Source organism: Melanotaenia boesemani, chromosome 8 (assembly GCF_017639745.1).
Source record: "Melanotaenia boesemani isolate fMelBoe1 chromosome 8, fMelBoe1.pri, whole genome shotgun sequence".
NCBI lineage: Eukaryota > Metazoa > Chordata > Actinopteri > Atheriniformes > Melanotaeniidae > Melanotaenia > Melanotaenia boesemani.
The window spans coordinates 13286262-13313005 of NC_055689.1; the positions used below are offsets into that span (position 1 = coordinate 13286262).

The following is a 26744-nucleotide window of genomic DNA, read 5'->3' on the forward strand; positions in this document are numbered from 1 at the left end:
TAAGCTTTAGATAAGCAAATCCAGTTGTTCCTTCACCAAACATCCTTTTATACCATCATACAGTGAAGCTTCATCCATCTAGTTACAGTTGTTGCTGCACACAGGGCAGTAAGTACATACATTTGGTGCTCACAGATCTCAAATATTGAACAATTTTTCTTAAATAAATTAAACTAATGAAGCAATAAAATCCATTTTTTATTAGAATCAAAACATTCTAACAGAGAGTGCTACACTATATCACAAGTCTGTGAAATATTGCTGCAGACCTGTTAGTTTTCAGCAGACATTTTGACTTGTTGTTGATTACATTTTACAGAGTTTCCAGAGTTTGCATATCTTATTAACAATCACATGCTAAGTTTGACATCAACAGCAACAGTGACTGTTTAAGCCTTTTAAGATACAACAAAGACTTGAATTCTTTCCTGAGCTGCTCAGTCTTCCTGCATTTTATATGACACATGGTGAGGTATTTTTAGTTAATCCTTGTTTGCAGGGCGTATATAGAAAGTTTAGATTCCTGATGATTCATTTCTCACAACTTCCACTTGTCTCACCTCAGTGAGTGTCAGAAAAAAACACAAAGTCAGCCCTTAGGTAATTGCTATTCAGGGAATGAATGTGTCAAATGTCCAGATAGATCAGATAGATCGTTAGTTTGCCCAAATGACTTCACAAACACTTCAGTGTTAATGTCATAATGTTGATAGGAACAATTTAGCAGATGCTCATTTGAGAGAAGTGCCACCAAACACTCCAATGATTTAACAGATTTCTGCAGGATGCTGATAATAGTTTTGCCAAACAAACTATATCCCCTCGTCTGTGCTGGAGGCTTACAGTGGAGACCTTTTACGCACTTATTCTGTCTGTGGAGGTGGAAGTAGCACTCTGCACGCACCCTCAATATGAAACTTTTTTACTGAAAATTCATGCTTCCCTCTCATTCTGTGTTTTTGCATTAGTTTGTTCTAAGCAATCATGGCTTCAACATTAATGTATTTCTTGGCAGTTTGCCAGAGTCCAGATTAAGAAGTACTCCTATTAAATACCTTATCACATTAAATATAGATGATAATGCCCCTTCTAGCTGTTTATAGCTGGGAGAGCTCTGTGTGGCAGGGAGAAAATAGCAACTTCAATCAATTTAAAAATGCAGGGAAAGGTGCCAGATTTAAAGGGGAATGCATGTTCTTCTAGATCCATTAACATGCAGTGATGTAAGACTGACTGAAAGGCACACTGGAGGCAGGATGATAGTAATGGAGGTGGAAAAATATTTTAGACAGGCCAAAGATCAAAAGTGTGGATCAAGACAGAAGTTTATTTTAAATTCTATATTTTTGTCTCTTGTTTATATGTATCTGTTTTTCATCGTTCTATCTCTGACTGTGATCTGATAAAGTGCTTCTCAGTAAAAAAAAAAATATATATATGGCTTCAGAGGAAAAGATACTACACCTGATTGTGATGACTTCACCCCCCTAAACAAGAAAAGATAGTGGGAGCAAACAATTGAGGGGACAATTTCAGTACAAGCTGAATATTTTTGTTTGTTAAAGCGTGTTTGTGTCATTCTTCTGTGATTCTGTATCATATTAATTTAGTTTAATGTGTCATCTGTGTGTGTACACATGGAAATTCATTGCTGTGGTTTTCGAACATGCATGCATTTGATTTGATCATGCATGCTACATCCTGTATGATAGCTTGATTTATTCAAGTTGCTTCAAAGCTTTTTTGCTCCCAGTGTGCTTGTTTTTCATTGTTGTGTGCTCCATTAACTTCGTGAGAGCCTGGATGACAGCGATGATGTGTAAGAGAAAAGAAAGAGAAACGCGGCATACATTTATCGGTTCAGATGGACTAAAGCACAGTTCATTCCAGACTCCATTAAGGATTTTAAGACTTGAAACTTAACATGAAATGACTGATGGATCTTTCTGCTTTATTTCTTTCCATGTTACTTATTTTTGTGATCATTACAGAATAAATGATGTCCAAAAGAGATCTTGATTAAGCACTTGCATAAATGTGGAAATATCTCAAACATAGTCTACAGTGGTCAGTTTCTGCAACAACCAAATTCTTAAATACTGCTATACAAACAGTTTCTAAGATGTTATGCAACTGTGGCACAGATAACTGACACCTCCTGTCTACCATCATAAAATACATTATGTTAATCCAGTTATGTACACATAATCCAGCAGTCTTTAATGATGCCTGGGGGGGATATTTAACAGGCAAAGAAAAAGAAACTAATTAAATCTACAACCTCAATTCCAAAAAAATGACACTGTTCAAATCTCATAAACCCATATTGTATTCCAAGTAGAACATAAACAACATATCAGATGCTGAAACTGAGACATTTCATGGAAAACATTAGCTCATTTTCTAATTCTGCCCATCTTGAGAGGCTCTACCTCCCTGAAATGCTCCTTTTAAACCCAGTCATGTTACTGATCTGTTGCCAAATAGCCTAATTAGTTGTCCAATGCTTCTTCAGTTGTGTTTGATCTGTGCAAATTTCTTTCCAGCATTTTCTCGCTCCTGTTCCAACTTTTTTGACGTGCCTTCAAATTCAAAATGAGCTAATATTTGTGGAAACATTTGACATGCTGTTTATGTTCTACTGAAAATTAAATATGGATTTATGGGATTTTTAAATTATTTTATTCTGTTTTTATTTACATTTTTTTCTGGACTTTACTACACTTTTCTGGAATAGAGGTTGCATTTATAAAAGCAGGCACCATCACATACAACACTTCTTTTAATCAAATTTTTTAAAAGATTGTGTGCAAAAGAGTAAAAAGCAGTCAGACTATGGTTACTATCCCTGGGAAAATCCAGGAAAGAGAAGTTAACGTGATGTTTTTATGCATTTAGCCTGCTTACTATACAGTTTCTTATACTGACAATCAACGAAAGGATCGTTGCTGATTGTTCTGGTAAAATGGGCTTTCAAAGTGCAACGTTATTAACAAGTTTTGGACTCTCATTTGTCATGCAAAAAACAATGTTAAACATACTTTTATCATGTTATCTGCATGCTTTGCAACTCATATGCACCACAGAAATGTTTTCAGACTTGACTTTTAGAAAGTATGACATGGTGCAATAATTTACTTCACACCAGTTGCTATGCTTCATCCATAACTCTCAAATGTCTTCTCACATACAGTATATATAAATAGAATGAAATCAAATTTCAGTTTATCTAGTCAGACAAACTCATAAAAGCCTGCAGGCAAAATAAAGACATTTTTCTTGTAGGTTATTCCAGCTTTGTTCGATTAATAACCATCTATGGTAGCACCACTGAATAACAAGAACTATGTATTGTTTTCAATAAGCTCATGCTGTTGCTTAAATATCCTTACTGTAATTCTCTCAAGGGCTGATGATTGTCACAACCATTACTTTAAACCTTAATTCATGCAGCATAAACCCAGTTTACTTCAGGTCTTCGTATGTGTCTTTGGTGACACAAATACAAATGGGCAGCTCTATTTGAATTTGAAGGTGATGACTTGATTTTGCCACTTTTTTGAGCAGAAAAGCAGCAGAAAATAATGAATAATGTTTTTATCTTGTTCAGTTCTGTAGCAGCGATGAATAGAAATCAGCCATGACTGACAAAGGTTTAGGTCATGCAGCTTTTCATATTACTGATCTTTAAGACTTGTATTTTAATGTTCAGTAGTGCCAGGAGAAACGCTCATGAAAACCCTGGTTGTGTGTTATCTAATCACGTTTATTTCCAGACAGAGCAGGGGAGCGGTATTTGCTGACAAATTGCCACGTCACACATATTTCATTAAAGAGTATAGAGTGATGTACATAGAGCTGTCCACTTGTGTTCAGGTCACTTAGGATGCTTCTGTTGGTCTGGTGCTGGTTAGAGTTTTGAGATCATTACAGTTACTGCCAAGTGACTGTCAACAAGTTTTTAACTGAAATAGTAACCAGAATCTGATGGCTTTTTAGCTCGTGTTTCTCTGACACAGTATGTGATTGGTTCCTCCTCTTATAAAACCCTCCCCCCCCCCCTCGGCAGCTCCCGTCCTCTCTCCCAGCGGCTCAGTGGACGACAGCAGTGCCACATCCTCCAACTCCGAACCCCTCAGCCCCGAGAGAGTAGGGCCGGGGGGCGAGGCTAGCAAGCAGCGACGCCGGAAGAAGAAGAGGAAGGGCCGCGACGAGGTCTACAACTTCTTGGATAACCAGGAGAATAACCTCCACCAGTCGGACAAGCATGGGATGCAGGATAAAGGCGGAAGGGAGACGGAGGAGGACGGAGATGAGGAGGAGAACTGGGAGTGGGAGATCAGAGAGAGTGGAGGAGGGGGTAGGGTGAAAGGCAGGAAGACTAAGAGTCGGGCAAGACTTCCAGAGGAGTGGGGCGCACCCCAGCAGCCCATCTCTCCTACACCGGCTTCAGTTGCTCCTAAATGGGCTACAGCTTCTGACGCCGGCCTTAGTGACCCTAGAGTTCCAAACTCCAGTCCCAGCCCTGCTTTCCCCTCTGCCCCTGAACAAATAGCTACGAGTTTTACCAACTGTTCCCATGTTAGCCTTGTAACAGATTCGTCTCCACGTGCCTATGAACCCATGTGTGTAGATGATTATCCTGTGTCTGGTAAAGATGGGCAAAAGGCAAATGAAGAGAAAGTTTCAACTGGCAAACTTGAGCCTAACATTAGCTCGGCCAACAGTGCTGCCAGCAAGGGCAGTTTAACTGGAGATGTTAGCGGAAGTCTAGCACTGATGTCAGGAGATAATCTTAGCCCAGTCTCCCAGACTTTCTCTTTCCTCGATTCAGTCCTCCAGACTCCTCCGGGCTCCACCCCTGACTCGCAGACCACCACCCCTATCACCAACACCCCTACCATTGCCAGTACTTCCCTGACTATGCCTATCCTGTCAGAACCCACCATCCCTGCTTCAAAAGCTCCCTCTGTTTTTAACCCTGCAAAGAGCACTCCAGACTTTCCTCCAGCTTTCACCTCCCCATCACCCATAGCTCCTTCTGTAACTGCAGTTGGATCAGCTCTTAATGTTGATGCTAAGCCTTTTGTCCCCTCAGTCACGCTCAAGTCCTCCACAGCTGCCACAGCTGTTAAAACAGCTACAGCCTTTCCCGGAACCACTGCTCCTGCATCCATTTCCACCTCAGCCACCCCACTTAGTTCCTCCTTAACTCCTTCAAAGAATGAAGCTACCCCCTCATCATCATCTGACACTCCCCTCAAAGGTGTAGCCACGTCACTTAGCTCAGCCACACCCACTTCTTCCATCACCCAAGCAGCCCCTCCCTCTCTCCCTGCACACTCAGAGCACCAGGAGTCCTCGTCGCCACAGCTCCCCCCACTGGAAGGTTGGTGAACTACAGGGAAGATTATAAATAACATGGGGCTGATTTAAAAAGAAGTAATTGTAAGCTAGGATCGCAGGAAGTACTGTTTGTCTTCTTGTATGCATGGCTCTGCCTGTGGATTGAGCATCAGGTCTGCTTGGTGCTCCATCCTTGTTTTTGTGAATGTTTAATAACAATGGCCCGACAATTAAATCCAGAACAGTATGTTTTAATCAGTTTTTAGAGATTTATATTAATTACAGATTTGAGCACAACTCTTTGCTGACATTTTTTTAAACAGAAATCTTGGCATTTACCAGAATAAAAACATTTGTGTCCAAATATAACACTCCTCCGTAATGTAGGCATGAGTATGGGACACAAATGTGCTCAGCTGGTCGGGCCCTCTATTAACAAAGCCGCAAGGGTAAACTGTTAACTTGTCTAATTTGATTTCCTTCTGCCTGGCTCTCTGTATCAGTTGCCATGATCTTAACAACTATATTATCTGTCCTGCTGCTTCTGATAGCTCTTCTGTCTCTGCTTGCTCCACTGTCTACTGTTTCATCTGATTACCAGCTGCCTGCGTAACCTCCCGCTATCTCTTTTTTGGTCTATAACAGCATACATATCACCTGGGTTCTTGCATGGCAAAACCAATTTGCTGTTGCCTTTTTCAGCTTCATTAAGTCCTAGATGTTTTAATTGTTAATCTATTGCACAGTAACAAATGAATGTAGTAGTAGGTAGAGAGCTTAATGTTGACATGCCTGTAACTGGGAGCATTAAAAATGTGTAATGAATTGGTTTATCCATCATATAAAACAGTTACCAATTTTCTTTATACTTCTTGAGGTTTTTAAGTTTATCAGTGTATGTTTTACTGTCTCTGTATTAGCACATTTAGTTTTAAAGATAATTTTTCCCTTGTATATTAAAATCTGAACCATCTGCTGCACATTCAGATCTTGACAGCAAATCTGGGACCTTACATTTTATGTATGTAGTGTTTGTGCTAATAATAAGAGAGAGACAGAGTCAGAGCAAAAGTCCACCTGCTACATGTTATTCCACTTTCAGCCATACGACATGGCTTTATCAGAGGCCCTCATGGTGTTTGCAGTGAGGATTTTATCCACCAGGCAGCAACCACCTGTGAATTTAGTTAAAATTTATGGCAAGTGAAAAATAACTAACCTATTTTCATTGAAAACTGAGCAAAATCCCCAAAATTACTTGTATTCAGATTATTTATCATTATTGTTAGATCCATTCTCATTAGAATTGGTAGATCTGTTGTTTTATCCAGTTTTAAAGAGTAATAAAAAAAAAAAATCCCAGTCAGGTACCAGCATTTGGTCCAGTTTATTTCTTTCAGAAGCAAAGCAGCAGCATCAGTATAAGTTTATTGTTGAGATGAACTCATTCTAATGCTTCTTCCTCTGCACTCTCCTAGAATTCAACCCTGACTACGTCCCATAGCCTTCTAATGAATATTTACTTTTCAGCGTGATTCCCTGAGTGCTTCTTCACACATAAAACCTGACCATGCTTGAAATTTACCTTTAAATCTGATTTAAATCTTTCTGAAAGACTGACATAACAGCACTCTATCACATCAGCTCAAGCTGCAATAGTGACACATGTCTATCTAGTAAAAAATCGTCAACTTCCAGGAACTTTTAACTGTTTATTTCCAGTAGCACCGTTCTTGATTTAGTTTTTGTGGTAGAATTTGTAACAATGGTGCTTTATTAATGATTATGTGTGAGTGTTGTTTTTGAGTTCATTGAAGTTGAATCTGAAGTGACCAAATATTGCTTTTTATTGTCTCCCCCCCTTCCCTCTTCTGTTAATGCCACCAACAACGTATCCTCGATCAACAGGTAAGACGTGGTTTCCTCCTTTCAGTATTTTATATATAGGTTAAAAACTGTTGGGTAATTTTCATGTGACTGGACAAGGAATAGTTTTAATGTGGAGGACACAGTTAATTTGACCAAATTTACGGAAAAAAGAGACAAAGATGAGTCAAAGATTTCTAAGAAGGCTTTGTTATACAATGTAAAATATGCTGTGTCTAAACAATATTTAAATAATATTTATAATTATAAAAAAATCTTCACTTGACTTAACTTGAGTTTGAAGTTGCTTTATGGGCAGTCTGTAATGTCACATGATATATTACTATGATTTCCTCAAGCTTGACTTACCAGTATCTTCTTACTCACCTACAATCTTAAAATGAGATTAGATTAGATCTTAAGATTAGATGAGTGATTTGTTATATCAATGACAAGGTTCAATAATGAATAGTTATAGTCTAAATAGCTCAGAAGCAAGTAATTTGGTCCTATGTTTGGTTGGCTTTTCAAGGCAGTTAGACGTTCTGATTTTTACTCATTAACACTGTTTTAAAACTTTATTTGAACACACACATGCACACAACTTTGCCAAACTGCACAGCTCTGTATGAGAAATAGATTTTTTATGATGAGCAGTTTATGGTATTTGTCTATGATGCGCATCGACGTCAGCACACACAGAACTGTGGGATTGGTTCACCACAGGGGAATTCAGATTCAGCAGTGGCTCTCGTCTTTTTAATCTCAATTTTTTGTTTTTTGTTTGTTTGTCTTTTTTAATCTTATAATTTTTTCACCAAGTTGCATCCTCGGCTGCAGCAGCGGGTTCAGCACATAAAAAGCAAATTAACCGACGGATTTTCAGTCTAAGTTTCTGTGTTGGAGGCAGTGCAGTGATAAACACATCCTAGAGATCAGTGAACTTCTGCAGAAACTTTTCCATCACCGCGGTTTGGATATAAGGGAGAGTTTGGGCTGTATGTGAGCAGAAGTAAAGATGGCTGCATTTACAAAGTGTCAGCTGGATGAAGAGGATGATGAAGGAACAGGTGAGGTGGTGCACCTGAGAATTCATGTAGAGAGAGTTACAGGCTGCAGCAATAAGTGCATGATTTCAAATTAAATGGTACAGATTAGGATGAAAATCCCATATGCATATGCACATAAGAACCTCACTTTCTTCAACTAGATTGTGATGTTTGTTGTTCTCTGATTAACAGGAGTCCCGGTGTTGTTCTGTCAGACTTTCAGGTAGATGTAGTATATATATATATATTTTTGTAGTTTATTGTTCTTAAATAAATATACGTCATCATTTTTTGACACTTTTACTACGCCCAGAATATATTTATTTATCAGAAATGAATCCACACAGATAAACAGGTAATATATCTGATAATAGAATCAGAATATCAAAACAAAAATTTGATTAACACATATAAAATGTTAGTGTGATGGTGTCGTTGCACCTGACATGTCTTCATTTGCACCTTGTGATGATCTAACTTAATACTGTTTTTGCATTATAAAGATTCTTCACCTCAGTAAGGACGTTTCTTTTCAGCATGTTTAAGACATGTTTTTATCATAGTTTACTAGTGAGAAACCTAAACGTGTCGATGGAAACATTAGCTGTGTTCACCCAAAATGGCGTCTGCAGTTTAATGTTTTGCCTTATTTCTGAGCTGTTTAACATCATGTGCTCTTCATTGTCTACCATGTGGCATTACTTGAAATATGTATTTGTTTTGTTCTACATGTCCGGATTTAGGGTCGGATTGTTGTCTAATCAGGAATAGTGGAGAATAAAAGAATATATGACTGATTTAAATACTATTCTGCCTCACCTGCCACTAATTCCAGCTGACCCGTCCGCATGACTGTTTCTCACTGTGAGTCTTGGGAAAACTCTGACTCTTCATTTAACTCACAGCCTTCAGCCTGTGCATGTTTGTGTTTGTTGCTGACTCGCCTCCAGAGATCTGTCTACTTCACTGTTTCAGTTAAAGCTAATTGTCCCCGGGTGAATGTTTCTCTGCAGTCAGTTCTCACTTAGGGCCTGACTTGACTGGTTTCTTAAACTGGTGTTTAAACTTAACCCTTTCACGCAATATTTTTCAAAATATTTATATTGTAGGAATATTATCTGTTTATGTTTTATTAATATTTTTTTGTAGAATAAATAAATATAAATGGAATTAATAAAAAGTTAAATATGGTGAAGAAATAAAAAGAATTACTGTTCATGTCTGTAGAAGTAAACTAGTGTATGTGAAAAACTTTTAACAGTGTTTTATAAAATCAGATATTTCTTACCAGCTTTTTTTTTTCTGAGGCTAGGGTTTATTTTACATTGAAAGTTATGGATGTTTAACTTTTTTTAAACACTTGAAGCTGCTTTCAAAGAATGAGGTCTAAATTTAAGCTCAACAAACAACTGAAAGGCACTATTAGATTTGTTGTTCTTACATTAATGACTTTATAAGACTAAAAGTTGTAACTTCAATACTGATCACCTTTAATTTGTCATATACATATAACTCTTAGCGTTATTAATCATTGCATAGGTCACCTAATTTATTTAGTTATTTTGCAATATCTCATGTAGTTTGATAAACTAAAGTAGAAGTTAGTCATAGTAGCCAGAAAATGTAGGAGAAGCTTTATTCAGAAAATATATGCTAAGTTGTGGTTAATGTTATCAGAAGGTGTATTTTAAGTTAAAACATGAAGTTTGTCTCAACCTAAACATTTGTGATGGATAAACCTAACCAAAAAATGACTGAAAACAAAAAATGTAAAGCCAAAAGTGTAAAAATGCTGTCAGGTCAGACCGAAAATCAAACTGAAGTGTGTCACTCCATCTTTTCTCTGTTTCTCTATTTGTGTTTACGAGCCTGAAGCTCTTACTTTTCCTTCACATACAATATTAATATCTGACTTTTTTTACAAACACACTTTCAGCTTTTCACCATATATGTATTGACTATAAAGTTAAGAGAAAAATTGCTGTCATCTCTGCTGGGTGGTCTTTATTTAGCAACATGAACTCAGTGCATGTGTGTGAGAGATGTGGAAGGGCAGCCATCTTTTTTCAAGATCCAGTGACCTGGTTTTGTCCTTGTTAGTGAGCCAGTGAGATTGAGTCTGAGTGGATTCTATAAACTAAAATAACCGTTGAGGACCCAAGAGTGTTGCGGTTGCCAGTGTAAGGTAGCAGCAAGATAATCATGAAGCAGTGTGTGTCAGCGGTAATACACAAATGAAGGTTTTTGTTGCGTCTCACCTGTCTCATCTCTGCTCGTTGGCTCCATCAGGTGTCTGATGGAGGAACTGCAGCTGTTGCTATAAATGTGGCTGCTGGTAGCACAATAGGATTGCTGAGGTTCATTAATTTACTGGCTCCTTGATGACAGTATTTACCAAATATTATGATAATAATATTTCCTGATACACTGCTAAATTTTGTTTTTGAGCTTGCCAGCCCCCTCCTCCCCTTCCTGAAAAGACCAGTTTATCCAGACTGGTCATCTCCACTGGCCTGATTAAGCAACAACACTGTTCTACATCAGCTTTGCTGAAGCTCAGAATTCAGCAGGGAGTGTTTTATTGGACACATATTTAGTAGGTGGTCCAGAGCACTGGGTGAATCTTTAATATTTTTAATGAGTTACTGGAACTGATTAACTCTAACATACCAAGAGTACCTGAAGAGCCTCTATGTTGAATCTAACATGTGCTGTTTGGAGAATCTCTGAAAGTTCTTCACACATCGAGTGTTTCTTTCAAATCTGACTCACTGACACATAACATACTTTTCAATATTGAGGCCAGAAGAAGCAACCAGTCTTTTCTGTATAGTCACAGATGAAACATGCATTTTTTATCATCTCTTATTTCTCTTATTGAATTCTGGATGTTGGGCTTTTAAACCAAATCCAAATCACAGAAACCCAGATTAAAGTCATTGCAGCAAGAATTGGGTTGCAGGGACAGTTGGGGGAATTATTTTTGCTTCTTGTCCTCCTTTTCCACCACATGTTATCGCCTCCCTCCTTTACCCCAATGTTTTTCTTAAGCTTTACGACCCACTCTTCTGTCTGTTGTTTCACTTCCTCATTCAGTTTTACTTTTATATGTTGTTTATCAATAAACATCTTTAGCCTTTCTGTCTCCCTCCTTCCGTCTTCCTCATTTTCTCTGTGAACCCTTCCTCTCTTTGTCCTTCCCTTTTCACCCTCCTTTGGTTGCTATACTACCCTCCTTCTACCCCACCTCCATCTCTTTGCCCTTTCTGTCTCCTCCATCAGTCTTCCTCTCTTGCTTAGACTCCACATGTCGCTGCTGCACTGTACTAATCACCACATCGATGATTTGGGTTTGGATGTTGGAATGTTAACGGTTGTGGAAAAGGGCGTTGTCAGGGAGATGTGGGTGGCGGTTGCCATGGAAACAAAGAGACTCTGCGAGTGAGGGTTGGAGGGATGGGGAATGGGTGGACTGGGTGTAATAAGCAGTGGCTCGAAAACTAAAAATAGACACGTTGTGACAAGATCCTCCCCCTCCTTCTCCCCTCTCCCCCTCCCCACACCTCCACCACCATCACCCCTGCTTACTTCCTCCCTCTGCCTAGCGCCATCGGCAACCAGCTGTAGTGTCTCCTCTCTCTCTGTTTCCTCCATTTCCAGCTGATGCTTTACGATCCATGACCTTCAAAGGGAGAACCTGTTATTTTTGCCTGCATACAAACAAGCAAAACAAAGAGAGTTAATATTCTTTGCTGCTTTTTCTGACTATATGACTTCTTCAGCGTTTGCAATGTTTCTAGATCTCATATTTCCATCTCTACAGTCTCTACAGTGTAACTTGTTGGTTGCAAAAGTTAAAGTTGAGCAGAGATTTTCTACAGTTTCAGTAGCAGAGTTGTATCTCTAATCATTAAACTTGCCGGATGTAATTCACTCCATGTTCCATTAGCATATTGATGAAAGGAGAGATTGGATGTGATTAGAGAGCTGGAGAAACAGAATCAAATGTGAGCATATAGCTATCATTTCTCCTTGAGGGTCTACAGCCCATCTTTGAAACAATATCTCATCTAGCTTTTTTAGAAACTTTGTTCTTAATGCAATATAGAAAAAATATATATAAGTATACAAAGCAATAAAAGAAATATGACAGTGTATCTGCACAAGCAGTCTTTGATGCAAGGAAGCTATAGAAGTTTGAACAATAGATAACTCCGAAGCATGACGACCACTGTGCTCCAGAGTCCACGTGTGCATTAGTGTGGGAGCTAATGTCACCTCTCAGCCATTCTTGCAGCACTATGACGTTCTAACTGTAGACACGAGGGGCTTGAAGCTACACGCAGATGCATCAGTGCTAACACAATCCCATTGATTGGCATTTGTTATTCAAAAGATTAGGTTGATTCGGTCCAGACTGTGGTTAGCATATTTCTTGTGCCACCTGATCCAGTTTCTGCTTTGATCTAAAGTTGGAACAAAAGGAAAACTCTGTAGATATTCTGTAATGTAAAAACCTTAACTATCAAACATGTGATGATATCTGGCAGAAGGTCATCTTCTGACCACATTTCATTAAATAGATTTAGCATGTTTCAGTCAGAATAGCTGAGAAACATTGTCAAAACTTATTATTTCTTGTTGACGTTCAGGTAGGATGGATTTACTTTGGTCTGTTTGTGAAATTCACTAACAGTAAAGAAAGAAAAAATTTGACAGATTCAGTTTTTAATTTGTGCAACACATCTTTGAAACAACTCTTTTCATCTATACATTTTTTAATAAATATTGATCACAGAGCAGGAGTCCTTTTATCCTTCTGCGGATAATTGTCCTCCTATTAAATCTTAGCAATTAAAATCTACTGTCCCGTAGTGATACCTAAGTTGATCCAGGGTCTGGTTTCAGGCGCTCCTCAGCTGATCAATAAGTCTACCTGCATGAAGACATAAAAAGAGGAAAATGACGACAGAGAAAACAACCGCGTATCTCACATGCATGAACTTTGGCACAGCTGTGCGGGTTGTTGTAAGGGGGTGTTATGTCTCCCAGGTGAGCATGGAAGAGTTGCATGAGGAATATGGAGAAAATGATACGAGACGAATACTGTAAATGTGGTGAAACGCTTCAGGCTTCAGTAGTGCAGCCTAATTTGGCCATCTATTTAAAAAGGTTAGAAGTCAGAGCTGTGAAGAAGCAGCTGATGAAATGCAGTTAACAATCTTTATTTATGTTGATACACTTTTTCTTTTAATTCTTAGCAGCAGATTGCAAAAGTTGTCATTAGCCATATGAACATTTTGTAAATACTTTTAAACTCAGTGTGACTTCCTTGGCAAGAGAAAGTATATGAGCTATTAAGCTATTAAGTAGATAAACATAATGTACTTGAACTGACAATACCAACTATATTTAATCCTTTTAAAGCACATCTTTTAAATCTTGGTTAAAAAAAGTGTGTATATATATATATATATATATATATATATATAAGAGTTTATAACAAGTTGAATCTTCTTCGGCAGATGTGTTTTATTCACGTGTTTTATTCACCTTTTACAGATTTTCCCTGTAGCTCGTTGGCAATATTTTGTTCATCATGTGACCCACATTGGACTCTGTCCACCATGGTTTGAAGGTGGTGGACTTGTGAAAAGAGATTATAACTAGCTTCAGCTTCTGTTGACTCTCATCTAAATCCAATAAATATATTGTTGTTCATGGCATAATGAATGAAAATTCACAGATTAGCTGGAGCATTGGTTAAACATCGCTGCCACAGGCTTTCAGATATATCATTTAAAAAAGAGAAAGACCCCTCGCCATCACACAATGTTGTTTGATCCATTATCATGTAAAAATGATTGTGGTGTGTGAAAAATGTGACATAAAAAGGGGATTAGTCCTCTCATGTCATCAGTTTTTAAACGTACAACTTTAGCTTTCTGAGTTTGATCCAGTGCTTAAACAGTAGTGCTGCTTGGATTTCTTGCATAATAACCATCCTGTCCAAGTCTCTTGAAACTAAACAACAGTCTAATGTCTTCCTCTCCATGGCTCACTGTTTCTCTGCAGTTACAGTAGACAAATTGTTTTTGGAGGATTATGTAATGATACTCATTCATTCTCAGTCATGCTTGACAAGCTGCTGCTCTTGTATTTTTGGCACAAGCCTTGGGTGTGTTTGGAGGGTGAATTGGAGTTCATGTGAGACACTAGAGAGAGATGTCAGTGGTTTCTGTGAGGCATTGTTTTCTGTTTAAAAATGGTGTTTAAGAGGGACAGCTGACATCCAAAACTGGCTTACTGATGCTGATTCCCAGCAGTTCCTGGGTTTCTCAGGAGATAATAACTACTTTCTACATGTTCAGTGGCTGTCAGCACTTTATCTTTCTTCAGCTGTCCTCTGAGAGATTTAAATGCTTTCTATTTTGTTGTGATTTTAATATTTTTAAATCCTAATATTTGTCTAGGAGTAGAACCCCGCAAAAACATTTTGGACACATTTTATGGGTCATAACAGGACTGGTATTCAGATGTGACCTCTGAAATTCGCCACTATTAAAATATTGCCATTTCAGAGAACCAATTTATCCAGTTCCATTATCCAGGCTGCTCAGGTCTTTACATCTCCACATGACTCCTGCATACAACAACACAGTGACTATAAACCTTGACAAGCACAGCTGATCAAACACAGCTGATGTTTCTTCTTCATGAGATCTTCATGAGATCAGTGATGAATATTATAAGATTAAAAATCTCATTCTGAACATGACATTGGACCTTCAGAAAGGTTGCTTCATGCTTAAAGCAACCATAAGAATCTACAGTAGATCCTGTCAAGAGAGAATATTGAATTCCACATGGTTGCACTCCTTGAAGGCAGTTTATGATCTATGCAGAGCACATAGTGTTCATGATCTGAGCACTGCATAGAATGCCTTGTTGGAAACTTCTGTAAAATCCCTAGAAAGTAGCTGAATGTTCAATTTACATTGCTGTAGTGTGAATCTTTCGGTAACTATAATACCAATAGTACTCTCTCACTCTCTCTCGCTCTCTGTCACACACACACAGGTTTGCGTTAAGACCTGAAAGTCTGTGCTATGCAAAAAAGGGTAGATAGGAGCGACACATTGTGGAGGATGAGACAGTTTGTCATCATAAGAGTCTTAATCCATCTTGCAAAGCTACAGTATTAATCCCAAGCTGTGTCAGGGATTGCTGCACCATTCATAAAAAACATCAGAACTCCAACAAGAACTTCTTTTTAGGAAGAAGGTATCACAGTTATCCTTACTTAGATAATAAATAGACTGTAAAAGGAGCATCATGGGTACACAGTCTGTGGAAATGGTATTGTGCTTTGACTTTACAGAAACTTGCTGTCAGAAAAATGTTAGAAACTTTTAACCTTTTGACATTTAAAGTTCCTCTTTGATGTTTCTAACAACTGGCCCATCACCCACATAACAATGTAGAAAGACAGGATGTGGTGAGTGCTGATATACAAGATAACTGCACTTCTTCTCTGAAGTATATTCACATATCAGGTGCTGATATACAAGATAAGGGTGCACTACTGAATGTTGTGTTTTTCCAGTTATGTTATGTCAGTCACTTCAACTGACGCTGCACTTCTCTGAAGTATGTTCGCATATCTGGTTTGGCTCATTTACACAATCCACTCAATAAAAAGGTTCAGCTGGGGTGAAAACTTTGAAGTTGACAGACAGACACTCTTGAGTGATTATCTGACTCTGGTCTCTCCCCATCATGATGTGCTGAAAACTTATCCTGAGTTCTTGTGTCTTATTTTATGTTAGGAAAACCCTGACACTTGCACTACATTTGCAAGTCATACATTAATGCATTGCTTTATATCCATCCTGTGTGTAAAGGAAAGAAGCTGAAACTCAAACAATGTCAATTTTAACACTTGAAAATGTTATGAGTCCACTTGGACACTTGGAGCAGTAGTGAACACATAGATGCATGAATGAATCAGCATGGAATTAAATGTGGCTAATATTTGAATATTTTGAAACTTTTTACTTTACTTTTTTTAAATTCAGCCCACATGGTGTTACTTTTCTCATTTGACCAAATCCTTGGAGTTTTTCCCTAAACCTCTGTTGGATATTGTTGTAACATTCCTAAATTTGGGACTTAATGGACTGTACACAATGCAAATGTGTACAGCGTACAGAAACATACGTTTCTTACGTTTTATTCTTACTACATAAGTTTAACTTCGGGCTTCTGACTCATTTTGATGGCACACTGATGGTACATAACTTTGTGTTCTCACTCTGAATATCATGTGACACTGTTGTTTTTTTGTTTTGTTTTGTTTTGTTTTGTTTTGTTTTTTTTGCTTTAAAGCACTGCATCACATGACAGCACCAAGATAAATAAAAATAATAACACACTAGCCGTTGTGGACATGCACCATGGCTGATTCAGCAAAGAAACCCAAGAGGAAATTTTTGAAGGAAGTGAGGACAAGAAGACATTGATAAAGCAAGGTATAAGACACGAGGTCAGAGAAGAGAGGAGATGTAGTATGGATGCCGAAATAGCCTTCATTAAGGGACTCCAAAGTTTGAAAATCTGCCAGAGTTCAGCAGTGCTGCTTTAAATTTCAGTATGTGTAGAGCCATCGGTCTGTCCACAAAGTTCAAGTTAGTCTGTTTGTATTAATCCTGAATTGGCTTTACAGTGGGTGCAGAGGATGTAGCTGAAAACCAAAGCATCTGCTCAGGTGGTTATTTTCCAAAGGGTAGAACAGGGCAAGCTTCCGACTCCTCACTCTGCCCTCAAAATACTCAAATTGTTGTAAAGAAAAAATGGCTGCATTGAGTGCATTTACTTTTACATATACATGACAAAAGACCTCTTGACTTATATCTGTATATATGACACTTTTTAAAATATTTTTACTTGCATCTTGTTTGAAGAAGTAAAATTTTGTCCCTGTTTGGCTTTTGTATACACTGAAATAACCCTGCTTTATTAAATAAAGAATTTTATCTTTCAGTTATTGTGGCCAATCGTGGTCCGAAACAAAAAGTTCAGTCAGAGTCAGGATGATTACAATCTTCAGCTACGTCTCGCTGATCTCTCCTAGTGCCTCTCACTATGTATCAACATGTGAAAGTGGCTGTCAAATAGCAGCTGAGCAACTGTGACAGCCACTGATCTGTTCCTGTGCATGTGTGTTTACCACTATTGATGTGCACGCACAAGCGTGTGTTTATCATGTGTGTTTGCCTGTGCACATTTGTCACTAGGGGCTAGATGCTGAAATTTTGCTTCAGCGAATGAGGGAATATTCAGGGCCGTCATGTGACTGTGTGATGTCAGAGAGAGAGAGAAAGAAAGAGAGAGCAAGGTGCAATTTAGCCCCACAGCTGATCCGTGCAGCACTCAGAGAGAGGCTGAGACGACCAGACATACACACATACACACACATGCACTTTATACAGACACATGCTCCTTGCATCAACGCAGTTACACGCAGAGACAACTGCAAATCTTCACTTTGAAAAAGGAAAAGAAGCATTGCCTCTTCTTCTTAAGCTCACAAGACTTTGGATGCTGGGGACATATCTGCCACCTGGACAAGAGTAAAAGGACACATACTGGAGACAGAAAATATCCAGAGACAAGAAAGAAAAACTGTGGATAGAGAAAACAAAGAGGATAACAGTAAATAAGAAGGAAAAGAAGACGCTGACAAGAGACCAATCCAGAAAAAGATCAATACAAGAGAACTTACATCAGTGCACGAGAATGTCTTTCCTTTCTGGCTCGCCCTGGCAGCAGCCTGGCATCATTAGTGGAAGCAGTGGGTATGGACAACCGTCCAGTGGACATCAGCAGCCGCAGCATCAACAACAGCAACACAAACCTTCCAGTTCTCTCTCTGGTGCCAACATCCCTGCAGTCCTGGCCTCCTCTTCTCCGTCGCCCTCCAGTCCGACCTCTGCCCAACACACTGACTGGCACTGCCAAGGCCAGATGGCACCAGGGGGGGTGGCTGTTGCAGCACAGACAGGGTCCAGAATAACTTTGATGGAAGATGAGGTGAAATTAGGGCATGGCAGGACTGATGGGACATCATCTGGGGTGATGGCTGAAGTGCCTGGATTGCAGAGCTTTAATATGCCCACGCTGAAGATAGATAAGAAGATAGAGGATCCGGGATCCAATGGAGGCAAGCCAAAGGAGGAAGGACGTCGGCTTGAAGTGGCTGGGGGCACATTAGGGAGTGCAGGACAAAGCCCCAGCAGCCCCTTGTCCCACTCTTCACCTTCCTCTTCATCACCCTCCCCTTCTCTTTCACCTGGGAGATTATTTCCAAATTCTGTCCTAGAACCTAAATCTACGTCCAGCTCCATCCTTGGACAAAGTAATCTGCAACAAAAAAATACAAGCAGCAAAGATGGACATCACATTCAGGGAACTCAAGTGACTGTCCAAGACCAGAGCATACTTTCTACTCCAAAACAGGCCTCAAGGCCAGAGGAGAGAAACACTCTGGGCACTTCCCTCAGCGGAAGCATCACTTCAAGACTAGGACATGAAGAGGATGAGAAGATAACATATGGGAGCCCACTGGGAATTAAGAAAGAAGATCCCATTGAAGTTAAATCTGGAAATCCAATTTTTAAGGCATACTTAGGAAAGCAAGCGGTTGATGCACTTTCTCCTCCTGCTTCTGACCTAATGGGGAGTAATACTGGTGGCACTGTACCGGCAGCCTCTCCTGACAGAGCTGCAATAGATGCCACGGCGATTGGTGCTGAGGAGAACGGGTTTGAGAGACAAAACTTAAGCCATACTGAAAACGGGAGAACAGCATCGGGTAGTGTACCGAGCAGCGGCAAAACAGAACGTGGAGTTTCTACTCCTAACATGTCAGAGAATTTAAATCGCAATGAGGATGGGAGAGTGGGATCGTGTGCTACGTTAAACACAAAAACAACTAATAGTAGTGAACTGCCTCAGCGGACTGCAGTGAGACGTGCGATGTCTGACTGTTCTCATCTGTCTGTTCCCGTGGTAATGGCCGGGGTATACCCTACTAGTATGCCAGGTTTGCAAGCGATGGCGCCCAACGTGCTAAATTTTGCCATGATGGGAGCAGCCTGCCCACCCAGGGCACCTTACCCACACGTAGCTGTCCGACGCTCGCTCACGGTCACGGAGGGCACAGAAGCAGCTGCAGCCATGGCAACAATGTTCTCACCCCCTTTAATGGCATCACCTGTACTGCCATCATCTCCACCCCCTAAGAGACACCATGAAAGTTGCGAGACCAGTTTTTTACTCACCGTTCCACCACCTGTAGGAACGTCGGTTAACAGCACTAAAGATATTACACTAAACACAACGGGTAAGATTTTTCTCTTGTGTGTGAATGGCTATTGCTACAAATCAGAAATTAGACAGATTGTCTCTTAGGCAGCATAAATGTCTCCAAGCCTGGTCCCAGCAGATGTCTGATTTGATTTTTCTCTCATTAAAGTCATGTAACTCATTAATTGACAGCAGATCTGACTGGTTTTTGCCAGTGAAATCTGGGGATGTCACCTGTCTAGATGACTAGCTAATTTGTCTCACTGCACCAAAAACTATGATTGTCGCAGCTGCATAAGTACAATGACCTACAAAAACAAATGAACAAATATAAAAAAAGCCTTTTCTGCTCCATGCCAATAGCTACTTCCACTACCTCCCTATGCAATGAAACCCATTAGTGACATGGTAATGGGGAACCTGTAGGCTAAGTTATGAAGTTATTATTGTTTTTCTGTATTTTCTATAAAAGCCTCATAGTCACTATATTAACTAAATGATGACCACTATGGCTTTCTGTGTTGTTTCTGTCACTGTTATTTCATGTATTAAATTTCTGCTGCTTGTTAGCAACCTGATCAAACCAAAGAATTGAAGTGATATAAGGATTTACCACCTTTCATGCAGCTCTGCCTTCATCTTCCTTAGGGCTTATGTGGCAAGTGAATGTCATCATTATACAGCTAAGCTCATGAGTGCTTGCGTTTCTTTTCTGGTCTTTTCTGCCATTGCACTCCACCTGAGCACATATTATTACTGCTCAGTTGCTTTTGGCTAAATATAGGTTGGCTTTATCTTCATTTACGACATTGGCTGAAAAAGTGGTGTATTTTAGATTCTTGTTTGAAGACTGACATAGCACTTCCACTCTAGAAAACATTTTTACATAATATCTCCATTCAGTTGCATTTGGTTTGGTCAGCAGCTGTTGAGTATGCACAAATGGAACTGGTCAAAGTAATCACTGCATTTAGCACTGTTGTGCAATCTACATGAGCGGCTTACTGTTAAGCCAAAGTGTGCACTTAGAATATGTTTTGATGATGGTTTGAGTTCAAAATGTGCTGTAATAAATGCACGATATAAACACTAAAGGTGAAAAATATTAGGGACGGATTTTTCCTGTTGATTTATTGCCAGGACATCAATATTGAGTTTATTTTAAAACTTGGATTTAGGTTTTCTCTTAATCATTTTACAATGCTTTAGTCATTGCAGTAATTCATTTCTGTTATCTAACAAGAATAATGTATCGGCTGCTACTGTGATCAACCAAGATCAACAGCTTTTTCCACTTTTGGCTAAACTCTTGATCACCTAGCTTCCAAAACCAGGACTTGGATGAGTTATAACTAGTAAAAATTAAACGGGTTTTTAATTTCTAACATTTTTTATGTTGTCCCTTTGCCAAACTGAACAAAACAGGCAGAAAGAAAAATTAGCGTTGACAAGGCTAACGGGCTTACGAAAGATTCAACATCATAACTGTTACAGAAGCAGGGTCCAAACCTGGGATGTTTTTTTTTTTCTAAAAGTTACTGGCCAATGGATGGTTTCCTCCTGGGGAGAACGATGTCTGAGTCTGTTTTTTGACTCAGGTTAATCTGTCTTCAATGTTTTAATGAATGAGTTTAGGTAAACAAGTCTTCAATTTCACTGTCTTCAAAGTTACAGTGATTACTATTTCCTTGTCTAATAAGATTTAAGCAAATTCAATCAACAAAGGAAATGAGTTCTGCAGGGCCTAATGTCATCACTGTGTTTCATGTCTTCTGGTGAATGTCACACAAATATCTCATTGCATTTTATTTCCTTCTTAGATCATTGTTAGGACAAATTTAAAGGTGTTCATCGCAAGTTAAGGAAGTAGACAACGGAAGGGAATATTGGGAGTGTGGGAGGCGGGCGTACACTTTTCTGACTGTTATCCATCCACCCAGCAGCGTGTTCTGTTTTTCAGCCTGCAGTCGACAGGAAAGCTGGGACATTGATTAGACATTGACTGTGACTGTACTCATTCAAATATAGAGCAGCTATTTCTAGCTTCTTGTCTGTGTGTGCATGAATTCACACTGTTACATGTGTGCGTGCATGTGTAGGTGAAGAGCTTCCACTGACGTGAATCGTACAGATTTTAAAGACACACGCCTACAGAGATACACTCACAGTACACAGCATGTCTGCTTGCTAAGACGTTCTTTCAGTCAACAATGAAACAGACTGACAGCTACAAGTTATGCACATATATACACAAGTATGGATGCAACAGGAAGTACGCTGCTATGAAAATAGTGGCAGACTTTTGTGAAATTGATTATCAGACGTTGATGATACACACCTAGCAGCGCTTTGCAATACTTATTTTTTTGTCATTTTTAACAATATCCATCGGGGACCAATAAAGTATCTATCTATGACATCTTTAACAAACAGTAAACTGATGGCACTGCGTTTTAGCTTTGTCCTGTTGGTAGCTTGTAAATACTTGAAGAGGGAAAATGAACAGCACCAGGTAAGAAAAAAGGGGGTCGACAGGTGTGGGAGGGGCTCACAGTGTTACTGCTTTAACCACAACAGAAATTCAGAGGAATTTTGAACTTGACAATAACATGAAAAACAAAATGGTATGGTATGGTTTAAAACTAAACACCTCTTAAAAGTGTTGTCACGATACTAAAATTTTAAATTCAATACCTATAAGGATGGTGGTTGATAGTACTATTTTCGATACTATGGCTTTTTAAGTCAGAATGCTTAAAAATATCAACACAACCCAAACATTACAATAAAAATATATATTAGTAATATAAGAAAAGATATTAGCATTGTAAAATAGATGCAATATTTCAAAGCTCTATTAGCTTGTGTAGTCCAACACACCTCGTACAGTCTTCACAAACTATTTGCTCACTGTTAAGCAAAAAAATACAAAACTAAAAACATTTCAACCACTAGTTAGTGTACCTATTAACACACGTCATTTTCTTTACAGTACTTAACAGATCAAGTAAACAACAGAATAAACTAGTTGAGATGATCAACATCCTAATAAAACAGTGTTTTAAATTTTGAAGAAGTCTGAGGGTAAAGTTCACACCATATATCAGACAGGAACCTGGGCCATACAAATGTACTAAGCAACAGCCCTGCTTTGCACATCTGGTGATTTGGTGCTGTATTTCCATTGTTGCTGGTAGGGTGGGTTGTTTTTGTGGCTGTTTAGATCTGACTGCTGGTCCCCTTCTTGGCCTAAACCTCGGACTATGAGAGATACATAATGATTGTCAGATAAAACAAATGAGTTGTGTAAGCTTGTTAGCATGGGTACATCACTATAACTATGGATGCTAGGCTTGACCCTCGACTTTATTTTGTAAATTCAACTGTTTAGAGCCAAAACTAAAACAGCACTCCTCGCTTTGCACACTGCAGTGGTGGAAAATATGAGCGCATTGGGCAATTAGGTCATTGTAAAGCATGGAGAGAAGAGCAAAGACACAGCCAACTATATTGTTAACTGTGTTGACGGCCATGCATGACAGAAGCACCTTGATATACATATGTTTGAACAGCAACTTACTCACATCCTGATACTTACCATATAATTTGAAGTGACAGTCTTGAGCGCATTCACACTGGCATTATTTGGTCCAGTTGAAATGAACCCTGGTCCACTTCCACGGATAATACGGTTCAGTTTAGAGTCGTGAATGAACAATTCATGTGAAGCATTGGTTCAAAGTCAACTAAAACTGGCCTTGAGGAACTCAAGCACAAGCTTCTTGTGGCCACTGCCTTGTTGAAAATGCATCTCTCGTGTGAACAATAGGTCCACCAGGTAGCTGCTGTAGGGAGAAAGGCTGCCTCCTGCAGTGCGTGTTGCCTGTTAGATGCAGAGGATGATTTAGTTATTGAAAGCGGTTTCTGTAAGATTAAGTATAGTTTACATGAATGTCTTGATGACTAATTAATTTGGAAAAAGAGAATAGATTTAAAATCGCCAAATAAGCTACCCTTACGGCCCTGTGGGCACTGTCTAATATCATCAGTCCAGCTATCTATGTCCATGTCAGCAGATACATTTCACATGCACGAATGTCGCCTGTCGCTTGGCTGGAGAAGGACAGCGATTTCTGTCTCATCGTGCATGTTTCGTAGGCAATGAATGGAGAAGGAGCAACATCGCCTCCTGTGTGTTGAGCCCATTAATGTGTTGCCTTTGAACATCTATGGTGCACTGCTGGCTCTAATGTGTGTTTTCAGACCTGCAGTGGTGAAACATTTCGGGTTAATTCTTCACATTATTTCTCTACAGTTTAAGTAAACAGTTTCTGGGATCCAGGGAAGACACATTTCCATTATCAAGGTGGAACAGTTAGCTAGCTAGTTGCTAATCCAAGACTAGCAGTAGGCTTATTCATGACGTTCAGGTGTTCAGGGGTAGAATTGCTTTTACTTGCCCTATATACATCTTAAATAATGGATTTGTGATTTTAGACCTGCCCAAAAATCCTAAATTGGAAATGGATGAAGCTGTTGTAAGCTGCCTAACACAAGTTGCATATCTGGGAATTTACGCAGATTTAAGGATTATAAGTTTAGAAAAAGCTCTTCAAAAATTAAGCTTTCTATTAAAGCTCAGGCTTGATAGCCATCATGCTAGCTATTAGAAGTGAATGCAGTAAATACTCTAAAATCAAGTCTATGTGTGAATGTGAAGCAGAATAGAGGAAACCCGCCTGTGTGTTTGTGTGCATGTTTTCTGCTTGCAGAAAAATATGATTCCACCAGCTCCATGTCTGGGTCAGTTAGTCATGCTCTGGGTAACATGGAAGTCAACCCTGTCTCTTCCTCGCTCTGCCACAGAAAGATACACCAGCACACGCAACTGGTTGCCAGCAGCTGTGTATTGTGGCATGGTATTAGGCAGATTATGTGTTGTGAGCCTGCAGTTTCGTGTTGAATGCTGATGATGCAGGATGAAGTCATGAAATGCTAAAAACTTGCTTTGCGTGGCATTGTACTACCACCAGTTTGTTTGGAAGGGTATAATGTATTTTACTCACTGATTCTACTCCGCTTTTTAATTATGTATGTTATCTCTTTTAGATTATTTTGGCTTTTCTTTTTGCTGTGTACAGCACCTTAATGTGCTTATAAATAAATTGGTAATGTATGGTATAATATTAAAGCCCCTTCTGTGTTTTGATAATTTTTTTTATGCACAGCGTGTTGAAATGACCCAGGCAGCATATTCTTTTAATGGTACGTCTTTTTAAGCTTTCCCTGTTTGACCTGTGCACAACTTACAGCGCTGAAGTTGTTTTTCCTTTAGTATCAGAAAGAAATGCATTATCCTTCTTTGCTATGTCCAGTACTTGGAACACAACTTTGCTAAAATATTATTGGGGTGGATTTTGTTAGTTTGCTTTTCAGAATTTTTATCTAGTGTCCATAGTTTTTGTCATCATTTCTATGGATTATTTTACCCAACAGAATGTCTGGGAACATAAAAGTCTGACAGGACAAGACACATGAGCAAGCAAAAGCATCAAAATAATCCCATCCATCTTCATCTTTCCCTCAGTTCAGAATCGTCTGCTTTCTGTAGTTGATGTCATGTAGCAAAACAAAAGTGATCCATCACTTAAAATGTGTGTTTTTGGTTTAGTTGTTGTGTTGTGGTTGATGTATTTGCCAGGTTTGAAGAAGAAGAAAACATGTACTTGTATTCCTGTTATTTTAACCAATCAAATCCAGAAATGTAATTGTTTCTGACAGTCAACACAAAGATTGTTCTGTAACAAACAGGGTTGATTTCATAGATTCAGAAAGAGGGTGATGAATCAGAACCGATTGTGGAATGAATTTTATTAAACTACTCTGTTGCTGAAAAAAAACATATGCAGAATAGTAATAAAACCCTGGTTCTGTGTTTTTGCTTTATAAACTCCCTGAAATTGCAAAAAATCAACTGGTCTGATTCGTTTTCTCATCAAAACCGCTTTGTAGTTCCTTTTCTGCATATAAATGAAAAAGATAAGTATGCCTATTTCCTCTGTTGGACATCAAAATTGCACAACACCAAAACACTGCAGGAGATCTTAAACATTAAAATTCATTAGGCTAGTAGGTGCCACTGAGAGGCTTTAAGAAGCAGCTGCAGCAAGTTATGAATCTGTATTAACATAATCTTAACATCTCAGGGCTAACTCTGTTACAGCACGTACATAAACAAATTCCACATGACAGTGACTGCTGTCTGCGCTCTTGTGTTGAATGTCTTACCACATGTGAGCTGCTCTAGTGCAAATTTTTCCTGTTCAGATTAGACGCAACCTGTCGGATCTGTTCTAATTTGTTCTCCAGCCTGAGCAAGTTTGCAGTCACCATCTGAAAAATCATACTGAAATGCACATTGGGTAATGGCAGCTAAAGCCCCCCTGTGATGTGTGTTGTCTGCTTGATTGTGAGAAATCCCAACAAAGTTCAACATCAAGCAAACTGGCATCAATTTTTGAGGAGACAGAGCAGTTATCACACAGAAACCCCAGCACAGAGGGAGATGAGGGGACACAGCTTACAGTGGCAAAGCCTGTCCAGTCTCACTCTTATGTAAGAGATGTCTTGGTTGCAACAAAGAGCCCCTGTCCCTTTCTGCCCCCCCACTTCCTAACCCTTCAGCTAGCCAACTGTCTGTCCTTAACCATCAACCTCAAAAACCCTGTGACCATCCCCCTTTCCTTGTGTTTCCCTGTGCCCTCTTTAAATTTATCCTCTCATTTTTGTCTTTACTCATCCCATGAGTCAGTTATTAGCAACACTGATGCTGCTACTCAGTTTGATCCTGAGACTCCTCTGTGGAGGGTGAAGCTCCATTTAAGGTTTTTTGCATAATCCTTGCAGACACATAGGAGCTAAAATCCAAGGACGCAAGCTTTAAAAAAAAAATCTGGTTGCTATGAATGTGCACAAAATTTTTAAACTAGGGGAACATACTGTGTCTTACAGTTGTATATAGTTCCTATCCCAAGACTAATCCAGTTTCACCTGGAATGTGTGGATTTGCAAAGCATGTCATGTATTTTACTATTGTAACATGTCCTGGTCTTTACT

At 39.1% G+C, this 26744-nt stretch overlaps 1 protein-coding gene across 1 annotated transcript in view; it reads left to right on the top strand.

Moving 5' to 3' along the window:
- map4l (microtubule associated protein 4 like) overlaps positions 1 to 26744 on the top strand; it is a 100968-nt gene that overhangs the window by 48300 nt on the left and 25924 nt on the right. Inside the window, exon 6 of the mRNA XM_041992126.1 lies at positions 4070 to 5389. Coding sequence (XP_041848060.1) covers positions 4070 to 5389 — 1320 coding nt within the window. The remainder of the gene's footprint in view (positions 1 to 4069; positions 5390 to 26744) is intronic.